The sequence below is a fragment of the Cydia pomonella genome, chromosome 24 (assembly GCF_033807575.1).
Source record: "Cydia pomonella isolate Wapato2018A chromosome 24, ilCydPomo1, whole genome shotgun sequence".
NCBI classification, from domain to species: Eukaryota; Metazoa; Arthropoda; class Insecta; order Lepidoptera; family Tortricidae; genus Cydia; species Cydia pomonella.
The window spans coordinates 9,778,378-9,793,097 of record NC_084726.1 but is presented as its reverse complement, the minus strand read 5'-3'; the positions used below and the strand labels follow the sequence as shown (position 1 = coordinate 9,793,097).

At 36.7% G+C, this 14,720-nt stretch overlaps 1 protein-coding gene across 1 annotated transcript in view; it reads right to left on the bottom strand.

The window, feature by feature from the left end:
* The window catches only part of LOC133530949 (tyrosine-protein kinase-like otk), a 71,067-nt gene that overhangs the window by 47,705 nt on the left and 8,642 nt on the right, over positions 1-14,720 (bottom strand). Inside the window, exon 2 of the mRNA XM_061869006.1 lies at positions 8,437-8,463. Within this exon, the coding sequence (XP_061724990.1) occupies positions 8,437-8,463 (27 nt within the window). The remainder of the gene's footprint in view (positions 1-8,436; positions 8,464-14,720) is intronic.

Sequence of the window (14,720 nt, the reverse complement as noted above, 5' to 3'; positions counted from 1 at the left end):
TGTATGACCCAAACTACGCGCAACAGCGGTTTTCTTTTTTTTGTTTATCGTATCGACATAAATCACCCTGATCCCAACCCTACGTCATCGTCATCGACTAGTGTAGTGTACGCTCCGTCGCCTCCCCACAACCATGAATACCCGAGCATTCTTTTGTACAACTATCTCCAACTTTATATGTACGCACAAACATATCTTTCACACCCTCTTATCTGTACAACTATTGTTAACAGAATCTCAACCTTATCTTAAAGAGACAAAGTTGAAGTTTGAATGGAAATATTTAAGTAGTGTGAGGTTTTTAAGATTTTCAATAGATAATCACAGAACTGAAAGAGCCTGTCCGCTATTATACACATATGACACTTAAGCCGTTTCGGAATGTATGAATGCATTGCGAATAAATGTTTGCTTGAAGAATTTGTATGGAAATATTCTAGGCGTTTCAAGGGGTTTCTGAAGAGTCTTGAATGCAATGCATTCAGCCTGACCCAGCAGTGTTCTAGCGAAGATATTAAAACTGCATATTTTATGTAAATTGGTATTGCTATATTTCAATGTATGTTTGTCATTGTCATATGGGCCATTCCATATAAGTCCCTCACGGTGGGCAAAAGGTCCGAAATTCCGAATTGAATGCCTTTTTATTAAATATATTGGAGCGAACAAGATGCTCAAAAATATCTAATTATATCGCCCGATCTATATTCTAGTTATCGAGGTTCTACTGTATATTAAACTAATTACTTTTTTTGCAACCCGTAGGGCTAAGGCAGTGTCTTACCTGAGCGAATAACTCGCGAACGCGAAGCGGCGCGGCGCGGGTGAATTAAATCCTTTGATACCTATGGAAGTGTCGTGGGCGATCTCCGAATGCCGTTGGGCCGCCGCACCGCGCCGCGCCGCGTCGCATTCGCGAGTCATGGCTCACGTAAGCCGCGCTGTAAGATGGTGGGCTCTTTATCATTTGTCACCATGCCTGTCACGTTCTAAGAAGTATGTAAGTGCGAAAGTGACGGGCATAGTGACAAGCGATAAAAATGGAACCATGCTGCCACTGCAGCGAATGCACGGAAACCAAATTGTTGCCAAAAACCAAATTGCCAAATGCCAGAAAATAGCTAGTTTTTAATGTATTTCCAATTAAGGCCCCGTGGGTTCAGACCTAGACTAATCACTGTCCATATTCCGGTCGATTTAAGTCTAGTGAAACTAAACGTGAATAATTCAAAACTGTTTCTGTGCTTCGAAAATATCTGTCACGTTGTTTAATCTCACCAGTCGTATATCATTAAATGTTATAATTATAGTTTAAATATACATTTATATTTTAATAATTTAACTTCCATGAGACACAGACATTATGCCAACGCATGCTCCCGTGATGTTCCTCGAGCGACTTTCGATTTAAAATACATGAGTGACCCGTTTTAATATATTTAACAGTTCTCATTGTGATCATATTGTGTTCCGAATAGATCGAATTTGAGCCGAAATAATAATGCCTGGCATTGGGGATACATACAGACATGAATGGATAATTTCTCTGAAGATAGGCGTTAACCGCATATCCCTGTTCATTGACCGCACACAGAGAAGATAAACTGTATGATATTAAACTAGAAATACTAGATTGCTCCGGTTCATAAAATAGCTAGGGCGGTATTCACAAAGGATGCGGCTCCGCAGACCGCTCCGGCGTGCGAGTGTAAAATCGCTATGAAACGTCCATAACGAAGTCCCACAAGCGATATCTTACCCTAAAAATCGTTTTCCCATTTTTAAACGTGCACACAGTCGCACTTCTCACTTAGTACATACAGAATCCAATATGTAATGACGACACAAATACATGGAAAATTACACACATTAAAGACAAATCTTGCACATCTCGATCTTTTTTGTGTACGGATGAGCCACAACACGAAACGCGCTATGCCCAGTTAGTCCTCTAAGTTTCCTTGACTTGAAAAGTCAAATGGCAGTCGCTTTCCTAAAAACTTTTCAGTGTTTGAATAAAAAAGGTAAAATAACGCGAGGACGAAGAAATGCCCCGGTTGCACCCACTACATATAGTTTTTTTTGCATTAGAAAGAAGATAAACGATATTTACGTCTTTTTAATAAAAAAACACTTTAGAATAATAAGTCACAGCAAATATGTAACAATTATAATTCATATACGATCATTTACATTCTTTTGCTTTCATAATTAATATATTAATAATAATATTATAGGACATCATTACACAAATTGACTAAGTCCCACAGTAAGCTCACAAGGCTTGTGTGGAGGGTACTTAGACAACGATATATAAGTATATAAATATTTATAAATACTTAAATAGATAGAAAACACCCATGACTCAGGAACAAATATCCATGCTCATCACAGGAATAAATGCCCTTACCAGGATTTGAACCCGGGACCATCGGGTTCGTAGGCAGGGTCACTACCCACTATGCCAAACTGGTGGTGGATAATTAATATAGGAAAACTATATTTTTTTAAAGAACTTTTCAAACATTTTTAATAAAAAAACGCGTCAAGATTGTTTTCCTTTTTTCTAATGTTAAAAAACTAACTACAGTGGCACCCAGGTCTGCACCAGTGTGATAACGGCTTTAGGTTAGAATATTAAACGGCTAAGCTATGTTTAGAAATGGCTGCATTTAGCCTCAGGTCTCCGTGAGTGTCTTTATACGGGTTCATGAGTTAGAGAAAATTTACGATCTTGTCTAATTGTTCCTATCCGTTCCAATATTCTAATTTTAATAAAGTTACATTATAGATATCGACCGAGTATTCGGTACTTATAACCATCGAATAATTACCTGTTTTTTATGCCAATAATTGTATAACTTTGTTGTGGATAATGTCGTTGGCTATGCATTTTTTTAATTGTACAACTACATATGTAACACTACATTATATTATATAGTTGTTTGTTGTCCCTACGCCCTACTGCAACGGAGTTAATAGTAGGCTACGGAGACCGCTTACCATCAGGCGGGCCGTATGCTTCGGAATATTCGGGTTATTCCCACTAGTTAACACAAAGTTGTTGCCAGTGGTAATTGCTGGGATTTTTTTTCCACCTTATACCAGTGGTGACTACTGGAAAAAAAATCCCACCTTTTCATAGTAGTAAAAGGCGGCAAGTTTAATAAAACTAATTTTGTTGACTTTTGAATTTGGCGCCATTTTCTAAGTAGTAGATGGTCTCAAAGTAGTAGATGGGCTTAAAATAAGTAAAAATATTTTTATAATTTCTAACCGGCCAGCACTATCGATAGACAAAAGAACGTTCCATCGCATGACGCGACGTTGACAAAAAAACCAAAAAGCTCCAACCAAACAATGATTTCCGTTTCCGCTTCCAATATGGCGGACTTTCAGCGCCCGTTGTTTCCTATTCTAGTTTTACGCGATGATTTTAGTGAAAAAGTACGGGTTATGAAAGTTATGGACAATGGGCGTTTGCAGTTTTTCCTTTTTGACGCATTTTTAGAAGCAAATTCCATATTTCTAGCTTTTGTGCATAAATTGTTTAAAAAATTTAAAGTGCGTTGTAGACGTAGTTCGCGTTTTTTTTCTATCGAGCGAAAGTTTAAAAATCAGGATTCAAATCGATTAAGTCTCTAGAGAAAATCCTTAAGATTGCTAATAATATTTTTGGCAATCGTATTATGATCTAAAAAAAACGGAACGCTCCGTACGATTTTTCAAAAACTCCGCTTTCCGACGTACGGCAACTTATATTTTATCTCCATGCCTTTATCCTTGCGTGTGTGTAATTTCATTCGCTCATAATTCATTCCATTCGCCTTTCTCTAAATTGCACTATAACTGCCGACACTGCCGAAACGTCAACATTAGCAAAACAAGCATCGCGGTTATGACTGCACTAAGCATCGAAGTTGAAGCCATAGTTGCTCAAAGTTCGCTAACACGTGGTGCTCAAACTTCTAAGCTCTATTAGTGTAATTGTCTATTAATTAAAAAGTTTTAACGAAGACATAGGTACTCTTGCTTCATATTAAGGTAATGGAGTTTGAGACAAACAAAATGCATGCACATCTAAATAATTAAATACCTATATGAATAAAACAGTCGTGTTATTTAGATTAGAGATGGGCCGAAGTTTTCCAATGTTCGTATTCGGCCAATTTATTAAGGTTAAAGTGCCGAATATTCGGCATTTATTTTTTATTATATCTGTCTTGATGCGTAAAAAGCGCTGGCGGCCTAGCGGTAAGAACGTGCGACTTGCAATCCGGAGGTCGCGGGTTCAAACCCCGGCTCGTATCAATGAGTTTTTCGGAACTTATGTAGTAAGATATAGCAGGAGGATAAAATCGTGCTCATTTTACCCTTTCACTTGAAGACAAACTTGAAACTAACTAAAATTGTTTTAAATTACTCACGTCACGCAGCTACAATTTAAATTAAATATCAGACAGATTCTTAAAACGGATTTCGTGCAATTTACTTTGAATTTGAACACGTTTTTACGTAACTGAAAACAGGCGTGTTTTCAATTCAGTTTCAGCGAGTATCACGGTAAAATTGCCTTAACTTGATTAACATGAATTATATGCCGTGAAACAGAGGGAGGCGAATTGAAATATGTTTATTTAACATAAAAGCTGAATAAATGTGAGTCATCCTCATAAGTGTGGTGCGGAGCCAAACGGCCTGATTCGAAGAATGATTAAGACAAGTTTAAGATCTTGGAAAAATCTTTAAAAGACATGTCAAATAGACGTTTATTTCGATTCCGCTGCGATTCCAATAAGATCTATCTACGATATTTCTAACGTCAAAGTGGCATTGGTTGCCCGAATTGAGCTGCTTCTGTCAATTATACGACATACAAACGATATCTAAATGAGAACTTATCTAAACCAGAACATATCTTTATCGTATTTCATTTTTCGAATCGGGCCGAAAGCGGCATTCAAGCTTAATAAAGTGCCGTGGGTTCAGAGAGCGGAGTTTATTAAACAATCAAAAAAATAAATAAAAAATTATTAAGCAATCTTGAGGATTGTCTCTAGTAATTTCAATTAAATTAATCAAATACAAACTTTATTAAAGAACAATTCTGTAAAATAAACACTTTTTTCTACTCGTCGACTGCAATGGTTGAATTGAGATTTCGTATATCAAACTAAGTATAATTGCGTACTTTTCATGTATGGGCTCCCAACTCAACTATAAAATTTCTTTCGATACGCTGTAGTCAACTACAAAAAAAAAATTGACCAATCACGTGCGGCCGCGCTCCCATAAAACGGCGGACGGGGGCTCGCGCGTTTATGTATTTTTGTCTACTTAGATACTTACCAATTTTCATCACTATTTAGGTTTTATAGTAAAAAAAATATTTTTGATGACTCGTAGAAATAGTATTGTATACAATAGTGATATAATCAAGCTTTTCAATCTCGTACCTCACTTAGGCGACTCAGCAACTTCGTTGCCTAAACACGGTACTCGACTGAAAAGCACTCTATTATAACACGATTGTATAAATTACTATTTGAACCTCGATATTTGCCAAATTGCCACGAAACGAACTGATTAACTGAAAGACTTTATTTCGAAACAAAGTTTTGGCCCTAAGGTTCCATTTACCCAGGTTTCACTGCAACGGAAAAGGTCGCCGACGGTCAAAAGCATATCGCCTCCCCTGTCATACTGTTTGAACACATTATCTACAACTTAATAAGCCGGTTTATGGCTGCCTTCCAAATTTAATGGATATTTTTATAACATGGAATCGAAAATCGAACTTAGGCCCTCAGCACACGGCGCATAAGCGTAAGAGACGCGTAAGCGTATCGTAATACGCGCGTCAAACGACAGCACTATACGAGCACGTACAACTTCAAATAAGTCCGCAGACGAAGCGTCGTCGTAGCGTAACGTATGAGATTTCTCTCGTCATAACGACAGGCGTAGCGTAATACACGCGTAAAAAACAAAACTTCTGATATAACCAATCAAATCTTCTTTACTTGACGAGAAAGTAAGACCGTCGATACATCCGTCGAAGACATCAGTACCCCTAGTGTAAATTTATTCGATAGCGAAACGTGACGTACGCGTTTGCGTTAAGTCTCATTTTGTATGGGATTTTGAGCTTCCAAAACGTCCCGCTTGGCGCGCTCTTTCTAAATCCTATACAAAATGAGACTTGACGCAAACGCGTACGTCACGTTTCGCTATCGAATAAATTTACACTAGGGGTACTGACGCCAGTGACGCCATGATTTTAACTAATAGCAATTAACTTATAACACGATTACGCTTACGCGAAGCTTGGTGCCCAAAACTCTACGCGGCTGTACTCGTAACGTTTTAACGATACGCTTAAGCGACGCCTACGCTTACGCTCCGTGTGCTGAGGGCCTTACAGTACCTAATCTCAAGTTTTTAGACTCTATGCCAAATTATAAAATTGAAACAAGACGACCGGTCGGGCCTAGTGGGTAAACCCTGTCTATGAAGCTTCTATGTATATAAATATGTATTTATCTATATACGTACGAGTATGTATGTATATTGTCGCCTGCTACTGGTACCCATAGTACTTTGCTTAGTTTGGGGCTAGCTCGATCTATGTCAGTGTCCCCAAATATTTATATATTAAAGTAAAGCGGCTTAATACGGTCTTCAGACTGGATGCGGATCCACTGTACGAGGGGCATCGCTATATACGTGCTTAGCGCTGTTTCGCTCACACACCGGAGCGGCGTTCGGACCTGCGGACCCGCTGGATGCGATATGATAACTGCGTAAATGCCTCACTTCTAGAGAATAACTCCCACTTTTGTACTATTTTTAACAGACTTCAAAACTTCTATGGAAGTTCTCGATTCGTTTTCTCAAATAAAATAGAATATATTTGAAAAAAATATATTTTAATTGTACCTGAGGTTTGTTTACTATGCAGTTGGTCTTCCTGTCTTTAAGGGCGCGATGAAAGCATGTGATCAAATTTGGTAATATCAAGTCAAAACCTCAATTTAATAAAAGATCACATATATATATTTAGATATATTTAGTAATCTCCCCGACGAACTAAAATCTCTGGAGGGCAATCAGTTTAAATGTAAATTAAAACATTGGCTAATACAAAGAGCATTTTACAACATTAAGGAATATTTAGATTATGATAGTGATAATATTGTATAACACCTAGATTTAAGACACGAAATTAGGTATTTACTTCTATAATACTTAACTTACTATTAGTTCTAGGTAGTACCTAAGTAGTTAGTTAGACAAAATTTGCATGTTGCTTTGCTAGTATAGGTATTAAGTAGATGTAAGTAAACATTGCACGCCCATGTCGGGTAACTGTTGTATAATCCCAGACTATTAGGGCCTACTTAGTCCCAGATTGTATTCTGTACCTGATGTGTATGCATTTATATACTTTCTGTCCTAAATTTCGCAGTGCATTAGTATATACTGTAATGCTGTGTAATTTTGTTGTTAAAATAAAAATAATAGTTGTATAAATTCTAGCATTGAAGTAAAGATTACTCTCTTTAAAGCCTTCTGCCAAACTTTATACACGTGCAACCTGTGGGTTAATTACACGCAGCGAGCCTTTAACGCCCTCCGTGTACAATATAACAATGCGTTCAGGGTGTTGTTGGGGCTCCCGCGCTACTGCAGCGCCTCAGCAATGTTTGCGTACGCGCACACGGAGGGGTTTGGCGCGGTGATTCGTAAACGTATCGCATCACTCATGCGCAGGGTGCGCGGGAGCCACAACACCATCCTGAGGGTCATAAGCGAGAAAACGGACTGCCCCATTCTGGGACACTGGGTTCGAACGCATGCGCAAGTGCCGGGTGTTCCAGGGGGGGGCAGATACTTAAACTAAATTATTATTATTGTTATTTATTACTTTTATTTGGCATGTACAATACTAACATACTCGTAGCTTAAGTGTTATGTAATTATTATTAATACTCACTCTATGGATTCTGTCTAAAATGAACGATTTTTTTTTTTTTTTATAAATGTCATCTTCTGTACACAGTTTGTGAATAAAGCGTTTCTATTTTATTCACCCCATAAACGATCACACGATTACTGGACGAGTCCTAATCAGATCAACATATATGGTTGGGATCCCTAGAAATAGAGGGAACTCTTCAAATATTATATAGACTTACCTTTTTCGACATCATTTCATATTTAAAAAAAACGTGCATAACCTCTCGATTTTTTTTATATAACGTGACTACACACACTAGTCTATTTATAATTTCCTCTCGAAAAGCACATTCGATGAAGTGGAACTGCTGATGAAGACAATAAAATACCTACTGTTCTGTTAAAAGAAAGAAATAAGTCGTATTTTGGAAGTAAAACTTAAGTTGTGTAAAAAAATATTAAAAATATGTGTTTTACCTTCGGACCCAATGGAAGCATGGAGGCCTGTAACAAAAATAAAATAATTTAAATTCTCACGCGGGCGTAAAAATAAGTCAGTCATGCGTTTAGTTTTAATTTAATCCGTTTGGGTGCAGCGAGAACGTGCGTCCAGACTTATTTAAGGAAAAAAGTAGATTTCATAACATTGTGGATTCATTCAAAATTTTACGTGTATCGACAGAGCACACCTCCTTTCACAAACCCATATACAAGTAGCGACATTGTACTATCTAATTATAGAATTTTTAAATCGAAATTATTATTGTAAAAACAGAAACTATCTTAACAGTTCTAAGATTATTTTGAGCTTACTGTCTATTTGTAATAGTTTGGTAAATATTTAACAATAAACAAAGTTAAAAAATTACGAAATCATCCCCGCATCCAAAATCACGGGGTATAGCCATATCTCCAATGAGAGAAAAGTTTGAGTAGCTCTATTAATCAAATGTGTTGTATAGGTAAAAAACTTAAGTAAGTCACCAGTTTTATGTAGTTGTGACGTGTTCGAATAGACATTTGTTTTGTTTGTGTATGTCTTTTAAACATGTATTGTCTATTCGAACACGTCACAACTATATACAACAGGTGACTTACTTAAGTTTTTTACCTATAGTCAATGTGGGAGAGGTATTCATAACTATGTCATATTGTCTTTCTATTTGCATGCCATACGATTAATAATAATGCATTCAGTAGGGCTAAGGTGGTCGGCTCTTTATCATTTGTCACCATGCCTGTCACGTTCTAACAAGTATGTAAGCGCGAAAGTGACGGGCATAGTGACAAGTGATAAAAATGGAAGCATGCTGCCACTACAGGTCTTTTTAAACTTATCGCTATAGTTCGTTTTTTTAACCGACTTCAAAAAACGAGAAGTTTTTTTTTTGTATGTATGTTACTCGATATCTTCGAGAATCGTGAACCGATATACATTTTTTTTTTATCGAACTGGTATAACCCCGAGATGGTCCCGTTGGCACCAAGTCGGTCAAGTCGGGGGTGATGGGATCTTGGAGAAATCGAGGGAACTCTTCAAATGTTATACGTACATGTATGGCGCTTTTGGTAATAATTGAAGTCGGTTTTATTTTTAGGATTAGAAAAAATATATACTTCCCACTGCTGGGCACAGGCCTCCACTCATGCGCGAGAGGGCTCAGGCTATAGTCCCCACGCTAGCCCAATGCGGATTGGGGACTTCACATACACGTTTGAATTTCCTCACGATGTTTTCCTTCACCGAAAAGCTGGTGGTAAATATCAAATGACATTTCGTACATAAGTTCCGAAAAACTCATTGGTACGAGCCAGGATTTGAACCCGCGACCTCCGGATTGAAAGTCGAACGTCATATCCACCACCATATCGGCCACCTACGCTTTTTTTGAATTACTTTATATTAATTATGAAAGGAAAATAATGTAAATGATCGTATATGATTTATAATTGTTACATATTTGCTGTCACATATTTTTATAAGTGTTTTTTTATTAAATTTCCTTCTTTCTTATGCTAAAAAAAACGAACTATAGCTAAATTACGCCGCTTCTTGTACTATGGAGGAACGGCCTAATAGTGTTACACGATTTTTATACGCCGAAATGGTTAAAATTATCGTCATAACCGTCTGTCTGTCTTTCTGTAAGTGACAGTCGTTGCACTCGGAAAATATAAAATTTGATAGGCGAATTAGGAAGTGGACAAGTTAGGAAAGATTATACAGTGGACACTGGACAAGTTAGAAAAGAGACTAGTTAAGAAAGAGACAGGTTAGGAAGTGGACAAGTTAGGAAATAGTCAAGTTTGGAAGTTGACATGTTAAGAAAGAGACAGGTTAAGAAGTTTGGAAAGATACAAATTAGGAAGAAGAAGCTCTGACTCTACTAGTGCCTAAAGTTTAATACAGTATTTCCCTATTAGACTTTTTAGATTTTCGAAATGAGATGTTTGGAGCCCCCCTCAGATATACATTCTACATTGACGCTTTGGCATGGAAAACTATTTGTAGTGTCCTAAGCAACGGCGCAATGCATTAAACCGCTAACGATATTCGCAGGGGCATTATTGTTTCTTGGTACGACCGCCAACCGCTCCCTTCATTGACGCCGCGAAACAGAGTGGTGCTCGTACATATAATTGATCTTTGAGCGTTATCGATAAAAATGTTTGGATATAGTGTGTATGAAAGTAATTTTTTTTTTTTTTTCAAGTAAAATTTTATATTTTCAAGTAAAATTTTACAATTATTTTATATGCACCTAATGTTTAATTTAATACTTATTAATTTGGATTAAAAATCGAATAGGTACGCCAAAAAGTAAACTGATTTAATTAAGTACAATTTATTTATAACACTATAGTTTATAACCTATAAGTATATTTTATTCAGGTTCTTAGTAACGATTCGAATAACTGCACTAGGTATTTTCAAATATGTTCATGATTGCAATTTTTTTCAGTTTCCCGAAAAATCCCAGTATTAAAGAAAAATGGATAGATGCTACAGGTAGAGGCCCCTAACTGGTTTACGAGCGCGAAAAGTGTTATTTTCAAGAAAAATGTTTCCAGTTACACTTCGCCTCATTTATATAACGATAGAATATAAATATGTTTAAAATAATAGTATATTGTATACTTAGTCGATCCAAAAGTCCTATCAGAAAGATTTTTACTGATAATTATGATTACTCTTTCCTTATTATTCGTACATTATACTTACAATATAATTTACTATCACTTGCTTTCGCAGTTCTTCATAACTCTATGTAACATGCTGGAATTGCTTTCAATTGGTGACGAAATATGCTATAATAAACTGAAACGACAATCCAAAAGTAAACGATTTAAACAAAAATTACATCAAATAATGACTTAAATTTAAACCCATTTGATTAGTTAAGCATAAACAAGCTTTCGCATCATGGTACATGTTTGTTTTTTTAAATTAAAAGCTTTGTAGTACATTTTATCAGTAAAAACCTTTTTGAGAGATCTTATGGATCAACTAATATACCTTACACGTACCTTAAAATTCTTAGCTCGTAAATAAAATCAAAAATTTAAAGGAATATAAATTAAGTCTATGGAAATTATTACTTAAAACAAAAATGTCAAACTTCTAAGGTCATGTTCAGAACATGTAAAATATCGATAGCTCTATCGAATTGTCCTCACTCTAGTGCCGCCGCTCTAGGCTCCTACACCGCGCGGTTTGGCCAATCACAGCGCGTGAGTTGGTTGTCTGGCCACGCCTTAAATGATGTGGTGGGGGACAGTTGGAGACAGCGAGACTCGTTGAAATTATGCTTCGTTATAAATCTCCTTACTTCTTATATCTATGGAGCCCCCTAATATAAATTCATTAAAGAGTTGTTCCTTTGTCTAACGAAAGTGTTTTGCTAGCTCTCATAGTTATTTGTTTTGTTTCTACGAGTTTCTAATCAAAATTAAGTTTCTCTTCCAAGGGACGTAATTCTATAAGAAAAATCCCAATCTCTTTAAAACAGTCATAAAGACCTAACACGCCCTCTTTGAGAGACATTTTAATCAAAAGAGCATCTCATGAAAAAGTTTTTTTCGCCATGATGAATATAAGAGCTCTCAAACTCTACCTTCAATATAACCAAGTTTTAAAATAAAAAAATCACGTTTTTTTTTTTTTAAATCTAACAGTAGCGACCCGTAACACGTTTTGAGTACTTGCGACGGCTGAAAGCGAGGCGTGGATTTGATTTTCGACTTTAAGTGGTTCGTTTAGAGCTTTTTTTGCTGCGTATAGCTTTCTGATTTTACTATGGGTTTAGTAGGGTGCAAGTGAAAAGTGGAAAACTTTCGGAGATCTGTCACTAACCAGATTTAGGGGTGGGATACATGTTGTTAACTGACAGGGTTAAATCACATGTTAAGTGACGTCTAGATCTCAATTGCAGTTGTATCTGCCAATTTTCTTAATAATCCACTTTATCGCTCTTGTTTTTTCTATAGAGGCAAATAGACGAACTGTACTTATTTCGAGGGTTACAACAGGGGTCTATTAGATTTTTCCACTGGTAATAAATAGACACAATATAGATCAATAGAGTAGTGGACACAGTAGAGCACATTGACAACGCGGTCACACTGCCTCCGATTCGCACGTCGCTCCGATGTTTGTGCGAGACAACGCTATGCAAGTATTATAGCGACATCCCGCTCTTAAGTCGGACGGAGCGACAAGCGAATCGGATGCAGTGTGCCATGCGCTTAAAAGTTACCGTATAATTCCGCAGATATTATATCGCAGAAAACCATATCCCTACTAATATTACAAATCCGAAAGTAACTCTGTCTGTCTGTTACCTCTTGAACCGATATAGTACAGTTTTTATAGTATATACCGGATAGTTTTTATCAATCATCAGCATGATTCCAAGCAGACTAAGTCGCGGGCAGAAGCTAGTCTATAATAAAAATGTTATTAATAAGATACGAATTAAATTAGGTATGTAAATATGTAAGTTACTTAGTGTGGATTAAATCTTGGAAGCTAAATTTAACCCAATTATCGATTTCCGATTGGTTTGGGGTTGTTAGAATTGTCTGGATGAGTATTAGTTGCCTGTGAAAAAATACAGTCAGCGATAAAACCTTGTACAAAAAAAAATTGCCAAACACTTATTTTTTTTAAAAATTTACAACCGCTCGCCGCCCATTCTTTCCGCCCCCTCGTTAGGAGCAGGGGGAGAAGCAGGCTCGTAAATATGTCGGGTTTTATAGTTGCGCACCCCTGCCTCGCCCGCGAGGGGCCAGGGGTCGTCAATCGGCGGATTCCGTATTTTCCTTGGATTGTTACCGGTGACTTGATTGCTTATCTGGGGATAATGGTCTAGGATCAGATTTGTAGGCAGCACTTGGAAAAGTTGGAAACATTGCTATTTTCAACTTCATTGCATGTCCTTAGAAAGCCACAGCTGAGAAATATATTGCGCGGATGGTAAGGTGGGGTCGTTTTATTCTGGTATTTTAATACTTTTTTTTTACCACGACGACAAAGCGTAAGGCCCGGCTGTTGTAAAAATCGGAAGCCAAACCTTATGGACATTTGCAATTCCAGCGATGTCGCAGCTTTATAAGTATAATTTTTCATTTAAATTATTTTACAGATAAAGTTATTTATAACTTAGTGTTTTTGTAAATATGTTTGTTTTTTTTTTAATTCTTTTTGACATTTCGACAATACCTAGGTTGTCCCTAGCTATGTATACATTGACATTTTCTTTTTTGTCGTGACATTTCTTTATTTATTAATTTTATATTTTTTGTTTGAATGTTAAGTTGACGATATTTTAGTGAAAGCCTTTGTTTTATCCTTTTGTGTAAAATACTGTGTCTTTTTCTTTAAGAAATAAATAAATCTAATCTATATAAGGATTCATTTTCGTTATAGGCTGACTGTTATAAAATGCGTTGTGGCGTTAATTCCATCTTTTGTAAAATAATAAACACCCTTGAAGATATCCATATATTCCTGTCTTATTCCAACTTATAATAGTATTCACAATCACAATAATCTCGACTTATTACAACCGTTCGTTAGCACGACTCCAAATCAACTGAGAGCCGTCGGCCGAGTGTCGTTTCTTTTTATACCCCACCAATAACTTTCTTATCAATTTAAAAACTACCCTTCACTTTTAAAACAAATTAAGTTAAACTAGGTATGGTAAATACCAAAAACCCTACACTTTTGTATTCGAAGGTGCTTCTTAAGGGAACAAAAGGCTTAAGCCTCCCATTGTGCAAAAAAGGTTAAATAAATAGGGCACGAGACAGACAAATCTGACGGAAACGTATTGGGAAAAAAATATTGAGTTACGCGAACCGGTAAAAAAAAACCCACCAACGAGAGCGTAAGTTTGGTTGTATGGAACCGGGTTTTTGGTAGCGGGTTCGAGTGAAGTTTGTAAATGCCGTTTTCATGTTATTTTCCTTTATTATTTTCCACTTATTGATCTGAAACGACAAATTCATCCACTTGACCGATATATTAAACCCGATATAGGTAACTCCCTGTTCTATCTTCCCCTCCTCTCCATAATGATTAATCAGGGGTATGAATGTTGCGTCGGTCGAATCCGATTGGTCGGTATGCGTACGTCGTGATTCCACGTAATTAAAAAAAAATCTTTTTAATGGGAAGTATTTTAAGCCAGGTGTTTTTTATACACTACATACATTTATATTGAGCTTCACAGTGCGAATATATTATATTTGTGTGC